This window comes from Armigeres subalbatus, unplaced genomic scaffold, assembly GCF_024139115.2.
Source record: "Armigeres subalbatus isolate Guangzhou_Male unplaced genomic scaffold, GZ_Asu_2 Contig120, whole genome shotgun sequence".
Classification (NCBI taxonomy): Eukaryota; Metazoa; Arthropoda; class Insecta; order Diptera; family Culicidae; genus Armigeres; species Armigeres subalbatus.
The window spans coordinates 130483-150507 of NW_026941957.1; the positions used below are offsets into that span (position 1 = coordinate 130483).

The 20025-nt window shown below is 37.6% G+C and overlaps 2 protein-coding genes across 2 annotated transcripts in view; both read left to right on the forward strand.

Moving 5' to 3' along the window:
* Nucleotides 1-6781, forward strand: part of LOC134202372 (TP53-binding protein 1-like) — a 41665-nt gene extending 34884 nt beyond the window's left edge. Inside the window, 4 exon segments of the mRNA XM_062677383.1 lie at nucleotides 5361-5530; nucleotides 5592-5737; nucleotides 5794-6003; nucleotides 6067-6781. Of these exon segments, the coding sequence (XP_062533367.1) occupies nucleotides 5361-5530; nucleotides 5592-5737; nucleotides 5794-6003; nucleotides 6067-6528 (988 nt within the window). The 3' untranslated portion in view covers nucleotides 6529-6781.
* An 11418-nt stretch (nucleotides 6782-18199) lies between these two features.
* The window catches only part of LOC134202389 (uncharacterized), a 34843-nt gene continuing 33017 nt past the window's right edge, over nucleotides 18200-20025 (forward strand). The window contains exon 1 of the mRNA XM_062677396.1: nucleotides 18200-19981. Within this exon, the coding sequence (XP_062533380.1) occupies nucleotides 18200-19981 (1782 nt within the window). The remainder of the gene's footprint in view (nucleotides 19982-20025) is intronic.

Genomic DNA, 20025 nt, shown 5'->3' on the forward strand with positions numbered 1-20025 from the left:
TTCACTGAACATATATTCATCATACATATTCTATTGCTACTGGAAAAACACGTGGTTTCCAAGATGTACGATTTAACATAGGTCTGAAACGGAACTGTACTTTTATCTAAGTACTACTCACAATTTTGAGTAGTTCCGCTTCCAACGGAAATTGAGTAAAATTTCCGTGGGTTAAAAAGAGACCGCAATTCAATTTAACTCAGTCACTGGGTAGATGAATGTTAGCGTGTATACGACGTCGCGTAGACGTGTATACTCTGGCAGACCGCTAATACTATGTTCGCACCAGGGCCTTGTAACATGTTATTCGGCTTTTTTTGTCGGTAATTTGAATAACATGTTATTCAAGCCGTATTGCGAACATAGTATAAGATTACTAATGTCGATCTATCAGGCAAAGAAAGTCTTAAACTAATGAGGTGGACAAAACAAAACATTATCTACAACAGGACACACAAAAAAGGGGTCCCGTAGCGTAGTTGACTACACGTTTGCCTTACAAGCGGATGGTGATGGGTTCGATTCTCCAAACCCTCGCCAGTCGCCGGATCCGCAGCCCATACGGATTACGGTGGCGTTTTGGGATGCGCGCCCTACCTTCACGGGCTGCCTGATGACGACTGTCAACTTGTTCTGCCCGGAGGCATTCTTCCAACGTACCCAGATAAATGGCAATCGAACAATGCAACGATCATATGCTAGGAGAAATGTCAAAAAAGAAAAAGTAGTATCACAAAAAAAATCCCCTGAGAGATATGTCATGGAATTCTCTAAATAATTTTAGAAATTTCAAAATGTTATGTATTTGAAAATAATTTAAAGCATCGGGTTAAACTTTTGATTATCTACATTGTACATATATTTATTTGATTGTTCATGATAATAAATATTTTTCTCGAATTGATCTCAGAAAAGGTACTGTTTTTGATGTTTATTCATTTTCTAATCTCGTGCAATAAACCATTATCAAAAAAAAATCTGCTCGTAATTTTGAAAATTATTTTGAATTCCGTTGGCTGTACCTTGACATGGTAAATTTTTGTGATTGTACTTTTTCTCTGATGACAGCATTCATCCGGTTCTCCTAGCCCATTGGATGGACGACATGGACAAACGGAGATGGACTGCGGCAACAGTAAGGGTAATCGAAATCTAAAAATCGATTCTGTGCGTGCATTCTGTACAACAGGACATCACAATTCGAGAAGACACCATCCTCAAAAATGTTCGAAATAGAGGAGAAATAAGCAGAATCGGAAGTGGCGTGGAACCAAACGCAAATATAATTTATTTGCAAAGGACCTTTTTTTTGAGAAAATCTGTACAATTATTAATCCACCTAAAGGTGAGATAAAAATTTTGCTTAACCATCGAAACCAGATATGAGCCTAGTGTCTTCAGGAAAGTTGTAGCGGATGGTATTTCAAGCCCCTTTGCCAAAGAGATCCCATACCTATGCCTATATAGTACGAGATATGTGACATTTTCTGTGGAAGGTCCCTTAAATCACTTTTAGGTGGATTAATCATTTTACAGATTTTCTTTTTGAAAAAAGGCCTTTTTCATATCTAACGTCTTCTCCAAACAAACTACAGTGAAAAAATGAACAGAAACGATGCTATTAAAAAAGCGCACGAAATCGGCCAAAAGCAACACTGTGTACTGGTGGCGTGGGATCGCTACGGACGCCACCAACAATGCGATGGTTTTCCGTGGAAACCTCTACCAGAGCCTTCGTGCTGCTGAGTCCGCTCCGCTCTGCGTGAAATCCTGTTAGACCGCTCTTTAAAGAATCCCGATCAAAATTGATCGCTCGTCGGGAAGCAACTTTCTTGTATACAATAAAGTAGCCCCGCCCCTTTGTGATCTGATATGGGTGTAAATATGATGTGCACTTATAACGATTAACACAGAGGCGGAGCTAATGGAATTAATTCATTAGTTATACAACTGTTTTCCGGCACGCGCGAGCTATTTTGATTGGGATTCTACAAAGAGCGGTACCGGAGCATGGGAGAGACTGGAAATTTAAAGCATCCTGTGAAATATTCTCGCAATACAGTGATGACCCGATTTTGTCACTCCCCGATTTTGTCTACCCCCGATTTTGTCTACCCCCGATTTTATCACGTTTTCGACCCGATTTTATCACGTCCCGATTTTGTCACGTTTTCGACCCGATTTTGTCACCCCAAAAAAATTTGTCATTCTTTTTATTTTCGTAAATAATACCAAAAACTAAATTGATTTTCATGAAATAACTTTCACCGCCTGTAGTTTATTACGTAGTCGTTCGTAATGAGTACCTGGGAAATATTCTGTAAGCAATTTCGACAAGAAATAACGGGTACCGTTCACGCATTTGGCCTTTCCAAGGCATAAAATGATTTATATTTGTGGAATGAATTAAAAAAAATGAAAATATTTTTTTTCCAATTTTGTCACATACCCTGTTTTATCACCCCAAAATTTACCAGGGGGATGATAAAATCGGGATATTACTGTATTCTGAATTTGTTGTAGAATTGGTTGTGAGCTGTGAATCACCATACGTTTTGTTGAAAAGAGTAACAAAATAAATTTAACCCAAAACGAAATTTGGCGTCTGTCTGTCTGAGCGACGTTCGCCCACCGGTGGATGGTTGCTGTAGAAATTTTCCTCTAAAGTAGCATCTTTATCGATTTGGCAAGATTTTTTGGTTTTGTTTCTGTTAGTCATTGGAAATGAAATCGATTTTCCCGATCCACCATTTTATACAAAAGAAGTGTAAAACTTAATCGTTTGGCGACGACAGAAAGTTGGCCTTCGGTAGCAAAATCACAGGCGCGCAGCTGAGAGAAATGAGGCAATGAATTTGTTCGAATGTGAAATCACCAACAGCAACCCAGCTACCAGGGCGATGCCACCGAAACAGGTCATTTTTGTAATCAACACTGAGGATACTGGCCGTAAGATTTTCATACGACCAAACTTATGAGAATGTTTCATACGAATTGAACTATGAAAATCGTATAGGATCTTTTTTCGATCAATCCCACCTCTTTATTGGGTATCCAACGAGACAGATTCTCGAAGCGTCGGTGGGCGTGTGGTGTGAACGCACGCCTCCTAATCACGACGTCCATCATGGCTCGAAACTGGGTTACACTTTTTTTGAACGAACTGAACATATTTCATAAGATTGTCGTATGAAATGCATTCCATTAGAGAATCGTATGAAAATCAATACATTTTCTTGTGGCGAAATTTCAAAAGAGAATCGTATGATGTCCTTACGACCAGTATCCTCAGTGAACCTTTTCTGTCCAGAAAATTTGAATTTTTGGATCTAGAGCTTTTGCATGACCTGACCAGTAACTGAAAGAAAATATATGTCAAATGTGTTTAAGTTGAGCTGATTGGCTAAGCGCAGAACGGTAATCGGCTTTGGGATCGAACCCGTTGGAAGATCATCGTGGCTCGTTTTCCGTGTGGAGTTAAAGCAGAAGCCAGTAGAGAAGCACCGTTGGTTGTGCAATACTGCAGTGAATCGGAAAGTCAGTCCCATCTAAAAAGACACCAGAGAAATTGAACAGGTAAACCGAGTAAACCAGCATAAAGATACCAATGATGACCAATCGAATGAAAACGATGATGATAAGTCAAACGAAACCGATGATGAGATAGAGGCGCTAACAGCACCGGTGCTCCCACCCGAATCAGAACACCACGAGTCTGCGGTCCCATTATCTACAGATGTACCCGTAAGGTTCGGTCAAATTACTCGCCGAGATGACAGAGACGATTGGATACATGCTGTGGCAAGCGAGCTGGAGTCGCTGAAGAAAAACGATGGCTAACAAATGGTGACTTGTCTCAAAGATGCGAAACACCTGAAATTCATGTTCGATCTAAAGTAAGATGAAAACGGCAAACAGGTTCGCTTCGAAGCCCGTCTAGCATCTAAAGGAATACCTCCAAATGCAAGGATACGACTATGAAGAGATATAATGCGTCAATAGCTCGACTAGCTAGTATACCAATCGTCCCAGCTCGACGAACCTAGTTGATGTCAGTCTGTATGTGTGTATGTTTGTATGTATGTGCGCAAAAAAATCACTCATTTTTAGGTACTTACCATTGGCCGATTTGCTCGCAACAAGTTGCATTCCACGTGGAATCCGGTCCTATTGTTTCTTATTGAAAATTGGTCAGATCGGCCATTGCGTTTCTGAGTTATTTCCAAATGATTGTTTTTCCCCAAGGGCCCCTTGTAAAAAACCAATTTCGTTTGGAGAAAAAATGTTTAGAAATGGATGCAAACAAATGGAAATTGTTGAAACTTATGGCATCTATCGCCCTAAAGTGTTATTTTTACCTATCTTATGTACTTTTCTTAATACATTTTATGGTGCACGAGAAAGGCACCATCGCCGCTAGGGGGATTAATTTTTTTTTCATTTTATTGAAAGTAACGGAAATCTGCAATCATACACCTGGGGAGGCGAATCCTGGTAGTATGGGGTTGGAACACTGCACTACTTCCGTCCTACTAAAACCAACTCCTTTTCCAGTTAGGTCTCTCGGCCCGCAATTGAGCAATATTTCCGAGGGTGGCGATTGAGCATTGTAAAGAAATGTAATCTAAGTAGCTTTAAGCAATCGCAATATTCCTAGGTACGCCCCTTAGTTATTAGCAGTTTGCTATTTTTCCAATTAAGGCCAATGGTCCAATAGTGGAGGTAGCATAGTTGGCTACACGATCGCTTTACAAGCGGATGGTCATGTGTTCGATTCCCAGCCCCTCCACCAAACCTTTCCAATCGCCAGATGAGCAAGTCCATAGGGTGGCGTTAATTTGGGGAACGCGCCTCGCCGTCACGATGAAGACTGATAAACTGTTCTTCTCGGAGGCATTCCTCCAACGTACCTGGATAAATGGCAACATTGGCAAACAAACAATACAACGATCATGCATTACATGGACAAACGGGCAGAATGGACTTACGATAAGATGGGACTGGCAACGAGAACAATTATGATCAATGGAAATCTAAGTATAGATTATGTACAGCAGAACACCACAGTAGATCTCGGCACAATAGCGGTTAAATAACACACATAACACTAATTATTGGTACAATAATTTTTAATTTGTATTCTATTCGAAACGCCTTACTTCATGCTAAACGTAGTATGTATAAGCACAAGTTGGTTTTAAAAAATATGATTTCATTACGACTTTATAAAAAAAAATTATAATAAAAATTATAACTTCAGAATGTGTAAACCAATCGGGCCAACAACTATTTAGGGGTGAATCGTTTTCCAGGAACACGGTAACTGGTAGTGAAAAAAATAATCATGATCTTCTTTTCAGCAAAGTTCAACAGTTATTACTGCAAACTTCAGTCATCTCTGAGTCTAGCGACGTTTCAGACATCGTTGAAGATGATATTCCCATTCCTCCAAGTCCCGAGACCGGACTTGAACTTGTCAATGGGGTTCACCCAGAGTTACAGCGAACTGAAAAGGAATCAGAAATCAGAAGTATATATTTAAACTTAGTTATTTATTACGAACAAGGCTACGATAATTTGGTATGTTACAGAAATGTACCTCGTCGCCGAATACTTGGGGCATGAAAGAGAACTAGCTGAACTACTGGGGCCGCTACCTGGAAGTAAAACATTATTCAGAAATAAGCACTTCATTCTCACCTGTACCATCGCACCGAGGACATTTTGCAATACGGCAGTATGACGTGCCCAAAAAAATCCATTTCACTTTAATGAAGTCAAGGTCACTTTCAGGATAAGAACGACATGCAAAATAAGTATCGTAGGTTTAGCGAAGTACCCTTCGTGAAAGGACACTTGCAGCAACAAATTGAAGCCGGAGGCGGAAAAGTGTACCAACACTTCGAAGACATTCCGAAAACCAAGTACAAACAGTGTAAGTTGATTGCACCACATCCTTCGGCAACGGCCAAGTACGTGCAGTGTTTGGCAGTAGACATTCCGGTAAGTATTCGACTGCAAACAAAATCATGATTACAGCGTTTATATACTGATTCATTATTACAGGCCGTCTCGCATGAGTGGATAATCAGGTGTTGTCAAACGATCACATGTGTGGACTTTAAATCATACGCTCTCCCGTCCGGGTGGTCTCTGATAGAAGATCGTTACATACGTTGGAACTGTGGTCGAGGAGCTGACCAGCGATCGACAGTGAATCCTTTCATTGGTCACTGTGTGAACATCGCCAGCATGGACAACGATTTCATACAATTTTGGAGCCGTGTGTGTAAGCTGGCCGGAGGTACCGTTCGTTTAATCAAATCAGAAATGGACCTTACGGAAAACCTGTCTGGTTACATGCTAACGGATCAAGAATTCCCCGAAGATGTAAAACTCTGGGCTACCCAGTACGGATTAATAATCGTTTCTACGGTGTGGGTTGTGCAGAGTCTGATCCTAGGACGCCTCTGCGTGCCTGACAGTCACGAGAAATTGACCCAAATTTACCAAGACGACGATTATTAGCAGAAAACTATATACAAGTTAGATTCTTCCAATACAATATTTTTATAGCAATTTAGGTAGGTCTTTTGAAACATTCAATGTTCTGTAGAAACTCTATGTCTTAAACCATATTTCAAATTATATTTATGATTGTTGCTTTACCTGATTATTAGTTACATTTTGTATGCTAGAATATGTGAAATTTCAAATAAACTGTATGCTCTTAGTACCATGTTAATAAAACAGATTGTTATAGCTCTTCATAACAGAAGAACTACTGCTTTGTCGGTTTATTAGACCTATTACTTATTAATAGCAAATAGTAGTCTTTCACAAGACTTCTAGTACTTCAATTTGGCATAGACATTATTAAGTCAAATCATATGATTCATAGGAATCATAGGATATCCTGCTGCCAACTGTCAAAGTGGTTGACAAAGCACATACTACACCCAGTTCTTTTTTTTACACGGGTGGCTTTTAGTCGATTATGACCTTTCGCATTGATGAAACTATGAGTTAACCCCATGAAAAAATTCACAAAAAATCAAAGAAAATTCAGGTGGTATTTAAAAAGCTGTGAAAAATCAGTTAAACCGGGAAATTAAAGAATACCAACCGAGTAAAAAAAATATTGGGTGTATCTATGATAATAAATAGAAAAAAAATCTGCAAAGCATGTAACTCTCTTGAATTAGCAACATTGTTTAATGGATAGATATCACACAAAGATTCTCTACACAAGACACTAGTCTTCCATTCATATTGCCACGAAAAAAGCCTGTGAGTAACATTTCAACATACTTTTTTTTTATAAAAGGCTCGGCGAATCAGCGTAATAGCCATTTGATTTTGTTAGCATCTGTATAGAGTATACATCCTAGGAAGATTAACAACCCTCGGGGAGGGGTCGTCAATCATATGGACATTAGACCTCTCCATGTTTTCAAAAAGTATCAGAAATTCAACTGGCCAACTCAGAAACACAATTTATTTTGCTAAAATTACGCAATACATGACTAGCCCACTGTAATCTGCCGTATTTTATCGGTCTGCCTATGTCTGCATTTATGTGCACTTGAGTAGAGACTTCATGTAGGCTACTTATCAACACATGTATTTTCAATCAGAATAATTCAACTTTCGTGTTGTTATTCTAAAAGTAAATCAAATTTCTAACACGAAAATTTTTGATTATTTTCGGCTAAAATGTGTTTTAACGTTTTAAGAAATATTTTAAAATTGACGTCCTATATTTGCCATGCCGGGTGAAATATAAAAGCAGCAAACCAGCCCCCATTTTGTTTTCGCGTTGCTGTCAGGGCCAATAATGGTTTATTACCTCTATTCATGTATTAGCGAACTGATCTGAATGAAAACGACTTCAATGTAAAAGCCGCACTCCGGCCTAGGTCTGAATAAATAGCAAATTAACTGTAATGGACAATATCCAATAGAAAATCTATGAAACCCCGAATAATTCTTGAAGAAACACTCAACAATTATTAACTCGTAAACAAATAATTATTTATAGATATTGTGTGTAAATGTAATTTTGGGAATGTTTTTGCTATTTAAATATGTTTTATAGCGATTTTAATTTAAATTTTTGGGGTGATTAGAATATTAACGACATGAAGTCGCCAGACTATAGCAAATTTACTACATTTGTGACACCCCTGCGAAATGTACACGTTGGAAGAAAATCCTTTCGGCTTCCGAACCCGAAGTTGATTTGAACTGTCATTCATGTTGAAATCGTGAGTCAGTCAGTGAAGTGAGTTTGCTCTCATTGATCCCTTTTTAGATCGGCGTATTCGTTGAGAAAACCAATCGAAAGTTGTTTTTCCAAGTGTTTCGTACGATTGTAATTGCCTTCCGCGTTCGGTAAAAAATCAAGTTCCCTGGTTCGACGGTTGGAAGTTGGATTTATTGCTTCGCAGATTTCGGCAAAAAGTGCTACGCCTTTTGTGGGTGAAAATCATCGGGATACCAACACAGCGAAAGTTGCATCATTTTCGTGTTTGCGGGGTGCGTTTAGTGCCTGAGCGCCAATTCTCAGAAAGACGTGTTTGTAAACAGTGTGTACGAGTCGAAGAAAATTGTTTTGTGTTGTTTAGTTTGATTCAACGGCCAGAATTCAAGAGTGTTACCTAAATCAAACGTGCATTTTCTGGATACTTTATCAGATGATAAATTGGAAATAACATGGATATGGAAGAAGCGGTTGATTTTTTGGTAAGTACATTACAGCATACGAAAGCCATAGATGAATATGTTTTATTCCCAATGTTTATATATTTAAAAAAATGATAAAATATTGAAAAACAATTAAAAATATTTTTCTTGACCTGCTTAAAAGTTTTGTAATTGACAAGGTTACAATATATTATAATATATATACATATGTATACAATCACAAAAATTTCCATCTCTACTAATTTAAGTTTTTAAATTAGTAGTATGATAAGTAGTAATTAAGATACGATAGAATAGTTATTAATACATTGAACGTTGCAGTTCCCTGTTTAGTAAAATGTTTTGAATTGCCCTTTTCTATTATAATCACGACTAAGCTCGGTTACTGACGTGTCTTTTTGGACTGTTTGCAACGGATTGCATCATGTATAATACTTTCAGGTAGTTCACCTGTATCGCATATTATTTCGTTGTTGCGCATTGTTACATGATGGTGCTCTTAAATGTTTGCATTTCTCGTAGGTGCACTAGGAGTTAAACCAGTAGTGTTTCATATTGTTCAGGAGCATTAATTTTGAGAATATGAAACATGAATTTCCCATCAGCTATTCTAGATCCATTTTTATCATAGACGAGATTCAAAATTTAAAGCCGTTCAGATCTATTTTCTGCAGATTTAAACCACGTATGAATCACTTCATATCTTTTGCAATCGCTTCAGTATGAATGTGTCATTTTGTCTACGGATCCATCCACTTTTTAATTATGGGGCTTATCTTCTTAGCTGCAACATTATTATTTTGTTTGAAAACATTTCAAACTTGAATAGAACACTGCTGGGAAAAACAGTGAGTTTAAGTTCTATTTTACTTTAGATTCAAACTAGGATAGTGTTGAATCACTGAATCACTACTGATTTTACTCACAGTGTGTGTAAAGGATATGTGTTTATTCCAATATCGAACATTGTTGGCGCTTATCATTTTTACTAATTTACTCGCAACAAGCTACATTCAACGTGATAAGGGGGCATCCATAAATTACGTAACGCTTAGAGGGGGAGGGGGTTGTTAGAAGTGTGACAATCCATACAAAATTTTATCATGGGGGGTGAATTTTTGCGTTACGTAATTAATGGATCTTCCCTAATTGGTTCCATAGTTTTCTATCACTATTGTGTAGATCGGCTGTTTCGCTGCATTGCGTTGGAGGCTTTGGGATTGACGCGGTTTTGCTTTTACGCGGTACGCATCCCCAATGAGCTAGACTAGATGGGTCACATCAGTTTTAAATGCGTCAGAAAGTGATAAAAACCTTGTTGTTTTGTATAAGAGATGATTGTAAAATGTGGCTGGTTTTATAAATTTTGCACGTCGAAATGGTTCGATACTCTTGTTTAGGGGAACGGTTCGGCACTTCATCCCATAGCTCCTATTTCCATCCCATCAAAATCAAAGCAATGAAAAGGAATTTGGTTCGTTTCTGATCTTTGTGATTTTTTTTACCAGTGAGCACGCGTTTAAGCAAAAAGAAGCATCGAGATTGGTGCTGTATTTCTTTTTTTTGCTATGAGATGAATATATGTTCAATGAGATGAATAACGGATCATTTTGGGGTGCATTTTAGACCGTTCTCCACTGTTTTATTTGTGAAGGGCAAATTCGGAACATTAGTTGACATAAATTAAATAAAAGTGCTGTCGGTCATAAAGTATTTTCAGTGTCAAATATATGTAACGAAAAAATAAAAAAATGATTTCTTTGCTCGCCTGTTCTGCCGTAAGCAGATGAAGTAGGTTAAGGCGGGGCAAGATGGGTCACGTGGTAAGATGAGTCAGAGGGGTTTTTGACCATCGTGTACATTTTAATGTGGAGATTATGACTTGGTAGGAGGAATAATTTGGTTCTACTTTACTGTTACGCGATTTGACGATAAAATTTTATTTTGGTAGGGTATGGCAAGGTAAAATATTTTTCAGCATTGTTTCTTATGCGAAACACATTTTCTATAAAAGGTGTAATCTCATCGAGCAATGTACAAGCCTGGTAGCGAGTCACTTTTTAGTGACTTGGTCACTATTTTTAGTCTAGTCACTAAAAAGTCACTATTTACATCCAAAAGTCACTAAAGTCACTATTTTTCGGAAAATGGTCACTAAAGTCACTATTTTTGCATTGCCTGTGGTAGAAAAGTTCAAAACAAAAAATCATTTGTACTTTGTATTTGTATTATTATCAACCAAACCAAATGTGAATCTGGTAGCAATATATTAAATTTGGGAAATATGCACCAAAGAAGTTCCAAGTGTCTTGTGAAAATCGTGAGGCTTTTTTCGATTTATATCAACTATGATATTTTTTTTCACGAATGGAATTTGTTAAAATGTGAAAAGCTAATCCCAAGTAAAGGGTACAGAATTCAGGTGTATTGGAACCAGAACCACGTCTGTTGGTGAGCTTCAATACCCTCCAGTGACAAAGATAGGCTTTAGTTTTGTCACATGACAATGATGTTTGATGTTTCTCAACGTCAGGGAGAATAATGAGCGAAAAGTGCGTCGTAACAGTAAGTACAATATGATTGTTAAATTCATTTATGATTGTTAAATCCGTCTTGCGACTCTCTGAGATAAGCCGCGTAAAAAAATTGTAGACCAAGTTATGCCAAAAGTAATTCTGGCACAAGCAACTAAATTCAAAAATTTTTGATTGAAATTATTTCAGAAATATGTACATATCACATTTTTATAAATAGATTCTGCCATTTAGAAATTAATGTTTATTAGAATTTCTGGATTTCATAAACTCAAATCTCAAAAACTTCATTTAAATTTGTTATTAAAACATAGTTCAATAACAAGTAAAATATTTTTTAAAATTTCTTCATTATTTTAATTACACAGGATTCTTTTTTTTCGATTTTCGCTCGTATTTTTGATCGTGTGATTTTAATTTACCAACATGTTTCAAAAATCCTGAACAAATCAAAGAAAAGGATGAGTGCAAAATTTGGAAAATGTAAATCGTGTAAAAACAGAATCCAGTGTATTTTATATTTTTCAAACAAATTTCCAAATCTTGATTCCAAATAGTTCACCGGCTAGGAGTCAATAAGATCATTTTATATCATTCTTTTGCTATTATATTAAAAAAAATTTGTTGTAATTATCAACATAATTTTGTTACACAACTTGTAACTCACTACTCGTTCCCGTGACGGCTCATGAATACCTTCTCGTGGTGTGTTACTTAATATGAGGTACCATGGTAACATTGCTAGCTTCCAATAAATACCATCCTCAATATTCAACTCTGTGTTACTTATGAAAGTGTCGCAGTCACTGGCCTCTTGCATGCATCTTCCCCCTTCGTATAATAAAGATGGGCGTAGGCAATAGTAAGTAATCCTCATGCTTTTGTTGTTTTGTCTTTCCTGGATTTCTGATAGCATTCTAGATAAGGATAAAATAAAACACAAGTTTGCAATCTACGAATTATACCGTAACAATGCTAATGCAGCAGCACTGCAAATGCTTCGAAACTTTTACATAGCATCATATCAGCATCGATAATGCTGCATGCTCAAATGTTTATAAGCATTGAATAGGCATTACTTTAGCATTATATGCATATTAATAGCAGTGGTCGATGCTATCAAATATTATGAACGATTGACCACGTGTTCAGCGTTTGTATGTAGTGGTGGAAGAATTCCCGCGAATGGGAGCATCACCAACACAGCTAAGCATATCCTAAAATATAAAGATAATAGTTTAAATATGCCCTCCTTAGCCGTGCGGTAAGACGCGCGTCTACAAAGCAAGACCATGCTGAGGGTGGCTTTCCCGGTTTCCCGGTGCCGGTCTAGGCAATTTTCGGATTGGAAATTGTCTCGACTTCCCTGGGCATAAAAGTATCATCGTGCTAGCCTCATGATATACGAATGCAAAAATGGTAACTTGGCTTAGAAACCTCGCAGTTAATAACTGTGGAAGTGCTTGATGAACACTAAGCTGCGAGGCGGCTCTGTCCCAGTGTGGGGATGTAATGCCAATAAGAAGAAGTTTAAATATGCATTTCGGCAGCAAGATAATGCATATGATTCGTGGCCGAAACAGCAAAGGAGGACAACTTTGCGATCGCTGTGCTATGCTTCCAGGATCGAGACCCATATGAGAACATTCCTACCATCAACTTCCAGGAAAATTTTCAAAACATTACCATCTGTTGAATAAACATAATATACAAATTGAATAGCTAAGAAATATTAAAAAGGTGGATAAAAACAAAATTTTGTTTTGCTCGAATTTTTCGAAACAACGGGCGAAAACAATTTGACATTTTTCTCATAGCCCTATATTGGCATCACTAATGCAGTAATGGAGCTATTATCTCTGCATTTTAATAGCATGATAATTCGCCTTTTCCGGCATTATATTAGCATTATATCTGCACCAAAAGCTGGTAAGCATTTTATGGATAGCATTACGTGCAGCTACGGTTACTTGGGTATACCCGGTTTAAAGCTTCAATAAAAAAGTCACTATTTGGTCACTTTTTCTGCAAACGAAAGTCACTATTTGGTCACTTTTTCGTCATCGCTGGTCACTAAAGTCACTATTTTGAACGGCATTCATCGCTACCAGCCCTGAATGTAAAATATAACCATTTTTAGTAACATAGTGAAAGTATTATAAGCAATGTAGGTGATGTTGTACTAGCTGCGTTGAAATAAATAAATTTGATCGAAAATTAGACATTCCAACATGAACTTACAAATAGGGCAAGATGGGTCAGCACTGAAGGGAATAGTTTGTATTCAAAACATTTTTTACATTGCTGATTTAATTTTTTTTAAGGTTACTTTTGACATAAAGATGTTAATTTGTTTATTGAAAATGTCTATTTTTTGTCTTTAAGAAAGTAAAACTCAGACGGCTTGTTTTCATAAGAAATTGCAGACATTTTTAAATGTAGAGCCATTTTTTCATCCACAGCCTAAAAATTCTTTTTATTCAACAAAATCATTGGCAATAAAGCTTTATACCTGTGTGTAATTCAATATTGGGAATACAAACAATATTAATTCCAGATTTTAAAGGTGACCCATCTTGCCCTGCTGTTTGACCCATCTTACCCCGTCATTTTTTGATTGACAGAAAAATAGACTTCTACTTTAATGACTCAAAATGAAATAAAAAGTGGAGTTTTTGTTATTTCATACCCCTGGCTTACAGATTATGAGCTATTTTTATAGATCTACGTTGAAAAGTTGAATTAAAATGTTTCTGTTTTGAGACATTCAGGCTCTGTCTCATTTCCCGAATTAAATTTAATTTTACTTAAAACTGACAGTTCGAAAATTTAAAAATCACCCGGCCATAAGAATGGCTGCGTGCTACCCAGCAATTCCAATAAGACATCGATCAAGAATGATTCGATATCTGTCAAAAGTAATCCTGCTCATCCAGCAGGGTTATTCGATAATTATTGAACTGTCACTTTTGAGTTTAATTTTAGTTTAATTATCCAATTGAGACAGACCCTCAGGGTTTGCCTTTGGCGACCCATCTTGCCCTATCCTACCCTACCTATAAGCCTTTTTGCCTTTCTCGTATAACTAAGTATACGTAAAGGCTATATGATCACTCCAAAACCAAACTTTTAATAGAAGGCTCGGACACCTATAGTGTTATATACCAATCGACTCAGCTCGACGAATTGAGGTGATGTATGTATTTGTGTATGTACACAAAATTTTGCAGACACACTTTTTGGAACTTAGCATTAACTTGCAACAAGTTCCATTGGACTCAGAATCCTGTCCCATTGTTTGCTATTGAAAATTGGCCAGATTGGACTATGGGATCGGTAGTTATGGCCAAAATACTATTTTCTATGCGCAAAACACGCTAAAAATCACTCACTCATATTTTTTTTGTTTTTTTTTTTTGCCGAGAAAGGCACCAACACCGCTAGGTTGATTAATCAGGGTTTTTTGAAAATTAAAAATAATTTCAGCTAATAGTACTTTAATAGAAAAATTAAAAAAAACTTGTAAAATAAACTATGTATGTACGTCAGTTCGGCAGGTTATGGCAGTTACTGTTAGTATCGAGTACACAGTACTCGATAGCAACAAGCTTCTCGACTCGATAGAATGTGGAAAATAAAAATTATGTCGATTTATAATCAAAAAACAGATCAGTACGTAATATTTATGACACACTGGTGATATTCGTACCACGGTACAAGTACCACAAGTGTTTCATCTTGTATCATGCTGGCACAACGTGTTATACCCTGGTCCAATATGTACTAGGTATAATGACCGTGGTATACTACAAGTGTGTCTTTAGTAGGGTAAGATGGGGCAAGATGGGTCGCCTAAGGCGAACTCTCAATGTCTAAAAACATATAAATTTCAATTTAACTTTTCAACATGGATGCATAAAAATAGCTCAGTAAGCCAAAGATATGAAATAACGAAGAAGAGTTACGTCTGTTTGTCTGTGGTTTTACAGTTCGAAAATGTCCGGAAAAAAATTATTTCTGTTTATTTGTATTGCTTTCTTAAAGACAAAAGTATACAATAAACAAATTGACATCATTATTCTAAAAAATACCCTCAAAATGATTATTATCAGCACTGAAAAATATTTTATTGGATACTAAGTTTGCCGTTCTGTATGTGCTGACGCATTTGCAAGTTCTTATTAGAATGTCTAATTTTCATACAAATTCATTTATTTCAGAGCAGTTAGTACAACATCACCTACATTACATATGATCAGTTATGTAAAAGGTGGTGATCGTCATAAGACAAAGAGCAAATCGCCTTTTCCTATTTCAGGCGACCAAATTAAAAAAATAGGGGTTCTTTGATCAATTTCGCATGAAAGGCAGTTAATAAAATAATGTTGTGCTTTATTTTAAAATTAAAATTCATAAACTATTTTAATAGATCTATGCATATTCCTTTAATTCACCGAGTTAAAAGTGATAATAAACACAAAATAAAGCAGATATTGCACACTTTCATGCCCTGTCACGGGACAATTTTTTTTTGAGATTTTCGTAGCATGCCATACATCCTTCGTGTTTCTATAGATATTGAAAGGGGCAGATATGTAAACATCGCGTGACATCTCTCATTGAAAATGAAAAATTCCAGTACTATGTATGATACTTTCACTGTATTACTAAAAATGTTCAAATTTCACATTGCTCGACGAGATAACACAGATAATAAGAAACAGCTGAAAAAAAAAATTTCCTTGCCATACTCTACCAAAATGAAATTTCATCCTCCAATCGAGTGGCAATAAAGTAGAACCAAATTATTCTTCTATCCGTTAAAATGTATATGCTGCCCAAGAACGGCACTTACCCATCTTACCCCGTGACCCATCGACGATGATGATTGATTCAAAGTTATTTAGCATATCTGCTTCCAGAGATGAGTAACTTGCCGATTACTGGGATATAGTGATGTATGTTTATTTAATAAATTAGCAATATACCATCAGCGAAATGTGTTTTGATGCGCAGTTTAAGGCGATACATATTTTTACAAGTGGCTTTCTTTTTTACGGTTATAAGGTCCAGATACATCGATTATACTTTGTCTTATTCTTAAAACTGGTGACGCTCTTAAAACAGTAAAAAACAATTTTATCAGGGAATAAAAAACAGAATTTTGTTTAAATTTTATTTAACAGAAAATAAAAAACAAAAATCGTCAATAGAATATATTCAGCCAGTTCAAGGACAATCATATTTTACCTGATTTAGCAAAACATGATGCAGTTGCATCTAAGTTAATACTCGTGTTCCATGGGCTGTGTTCGTTCCAAGCTTCAGTTGATAAGTCCAGCTAATGACGTTTGGTTGGAGGTGAAATGACTGTTCGTGTTATCAGTGGTAAGTGAATTCCTACTAAATGTATATATGCACAGTTACAACAAAACTGTGAGAGCTTATTAATTGATAAGAAATCCCCATAGATGGCAAAACCTGGGTGTTTTTTTCTTTCTCATGCCAAAAAAGTAACTGAAAGGTTATGCTTTCCCTCCATTTTTATGGGCAAATTTTGCGCTTTTAATTCTCATAGGTTCCATGTTAAATCTACCCAATGCAAAGGGAAACAAACAAATGCTGAGATAATGAAAATAGAAAAACAGTTTTTAAAGGCATGGTCAATTGAAAGAACTTTTTAAGTAATGTTTGGTGGTGTATTGCATTAGCTACATACAGGGGTTAGACAAAAAGGTTGAGATAGGTAAAAATAAGTCGAAATTCAAATCAGCATAACTTTGCGTATAATAATCCGATTTTGATAAAACCAGGACCATCAGAAGCGGACAATCTTCTAGTCCCCCTACAAAACCTAATATTGGTCCTTGGCCACCGGAAATGTTCCGGGTTTTCCGACGATATGTTCAAGATGCATTTTTTCCACTGCTTGTCATTTTATGTGACGTTAACTTGCATCATGTTTTATGCTTTTTCCGAAAACTAGAACTAATATGCCGGCCAATGGTGGCTGTAGATCGAGAATCCATCAAAACTACGCAGAGATATAGCCATTTCCGTAAAAACGGTCCCGGGAACATGACGAAATGAAATTCCAATTATTATTGATGGCTAAAGAATAGAAAAAAAATATATAAAGAAGGTAATTTTGCATTATTCGGTGGATTTGGCATTATTTTGTGATGAAGGGATTTGCGGTATAATTAATTTTCATAAAAGGGATTATTCAACATATTAGACAATTTTCAGAAAGATGGATACTATTTATCAAAAAAAAACATATTTGTCTAATAACAAACAAACTGTTTACGAATGGATATCATATTTCTTCGTTTCATTCCACACGCAGACTTCATTTCAAAATTAAATCATATATCTACAATAGGTGTGAAGACGAGATCCCTCGTTGCACAGCTCTAATCGTCACAGCGCTGTACCAACCGATACGAGTGACAACCGTTGACATGACAGCGATGACATCGTAGGGAATGAAAGATGTGAAAATGAAAAAATGCTTTGTCATATAGCAAGTGCGAATTAGTTTGTTTACTAGTCTAAAATCTAAATCTAAATTTAAAGTTCCTTAATCAGTATATACGTATCATCATATTCATCTACACGATACAGAAGATATTTCTAGTAGCCGTAGAGCAGTGTAGATTGTAAGTTACCTACTTTATACGATACAGAAAACCTAATATTGAATTGTTATACATCTAGGACAGTTGAACTCATTGATCGTTCTAAGAGACCCACGTTGAAACCTATTTGCCTTTGTAACTAACGGTCACCAAATTTGTGAGTATTCATACATATATCAAATAGTCGTGATTTGTATGGAACTAATAAACATACATTACAGCTTAAAGCTAACATCCTACAAAAACGGAGATTGCTATCCAGAGTTGGTGTCCCTTAACCCCACAATCTTTAAGAAATTTGCGGTATTTATGGCAAGAATGGAAACCCGTGTCGCAATCGCATTAGAACGCAACTGCCAGTCCTGCGATAGGCCGGATTCGGCCGAAGATGAAATGGTACAGTGTTGTATATGTCAGCTGTGGGAGCATTTCGGATGCGCCGGCGTCGATATTACCATAAAACTACCCAGTACCATGTACGTTTGCAGATCTTGTGCTGCCAAACAAGGAACGTCTACCAATGGTAAGTTGGAGGTACCTGTCACCGACAAACGTCTGTCGAAAAGTTCTAAGGGTGGTTCGAAAGCAAGCTCCAAACCCGCTACCCGCAAGCAAAAAAAAGGCCAAGAACCGACTGGAAGTGTTACATCCAGTATGCGTGCTGCTATGTTAGAAGAGCAACTGAAACTTGTCGAAGAAGAGCAGAAGCTAGCCGAACAAGAACTGCTTGAACAAGAGGATGTCAAAAGGCGACAGATGGAAGCAGAAGAACGTCAATTGGATGAAAAACGGAAGCTGGCAGAGGAGGCTAACCAACTCCGCGAACGCAGATTCAAAGAGGAACTCGAGGCGAAGAGGAAACAACAGCAAGTCAGAAGAGCTTCATTAGAAAAACGCCAAGACATCATTCGACAGCTTGCGGAAGTGAGCATTAGAAGCGGATCAGGGAAGAGTACGTTTGTAGATTCCAAACAAAAGGTGGAAAGCTGGTTAGCCGCACAAGATGGTGGATTACATGAACGACAAGGTTTGCAGAGAGCTGCCTCTCCAGATTTGCCTCTTTTCAACGGTAATCCGGAAGAATGGCCTATCTTCTTCAGCAACTTCGAGCAGTCATCAGCCACGTGCGGCTATTCAGATGCAGAGAATCTGGTTCGTCTGCAAAGATGCTTAAAGGGTCACGCCTTGGAATCGGTAAGGAGCCGCCTGCTTCTTCCAGCGAGTGTACCGCACGTCATCCAGACTCTGCGTACCCTCTATGGCAGACCAGAGCTCATCATACGCTCGTTAATGAGCAAAATCCAGGACGTTCCAGCACCGAGACACGACCGATTGGAAACGATAATCGAATTCGGCCTCTCTGTGCAAAACTTCGTAGACCACCTGAAAGCAGCCAATCAGCATAACCATCTAGCCAATCCGGCTTTGATGCAGGAACTTGTTGAGAAACTTCCTGGATCCATGCGACTAGATTGGGCCGTTTTCAAAAACAGACACCATTCAGCGACACTAGAAACATTCGGAGAGTATATGTCCGGATTGGTGATGGCAGCGAGCGAAGTGTCATTTGATCTCCCAAGCTCGGGAGGGAATGCGAGGGGTGATAAGCGGAAGTCGAAAGAGAGTGGAATTGTTTATGCACACTCAGCAGATCACACCTTTTCTACGGCAAACATTAATAGTGTCAAGACAGCGAAGCCCTGTGTAGCATGCGGCCGAACTGGTCATCGATTGGCGGAATGCCATCAACTCAAGGGTGCAACTGTAGATGAACGATGGAAACTTGTGCAACAGTACGGCTTGTGTCGAACATGCTTGAATAACCACGGTCGGTGGCCGTGTCGTTCATGGAATGGGTGTGGTGTCGAAGGATGCCGACAAAAACACAACACTCTTCTACACAATTTTTCGCCTGATAACACAGGTATGTCAGCTAGCCATGTGTTGTCCGAGCATTTGAAATGGCCACTTTTCCGCATTGTACCTGTCGTTATCTACAACGGCAGTCGCGCCCAAACAACATTTGCATTTATTGATGAGGGATCGTCGTATACCTTGCTGGAAGAATCCGTGGCGAAACAGTTGGATGTCAGTGGCCAGGTTGAACCACTAACGCTGCAATGGACAGGAAACGTAAAAGGAAA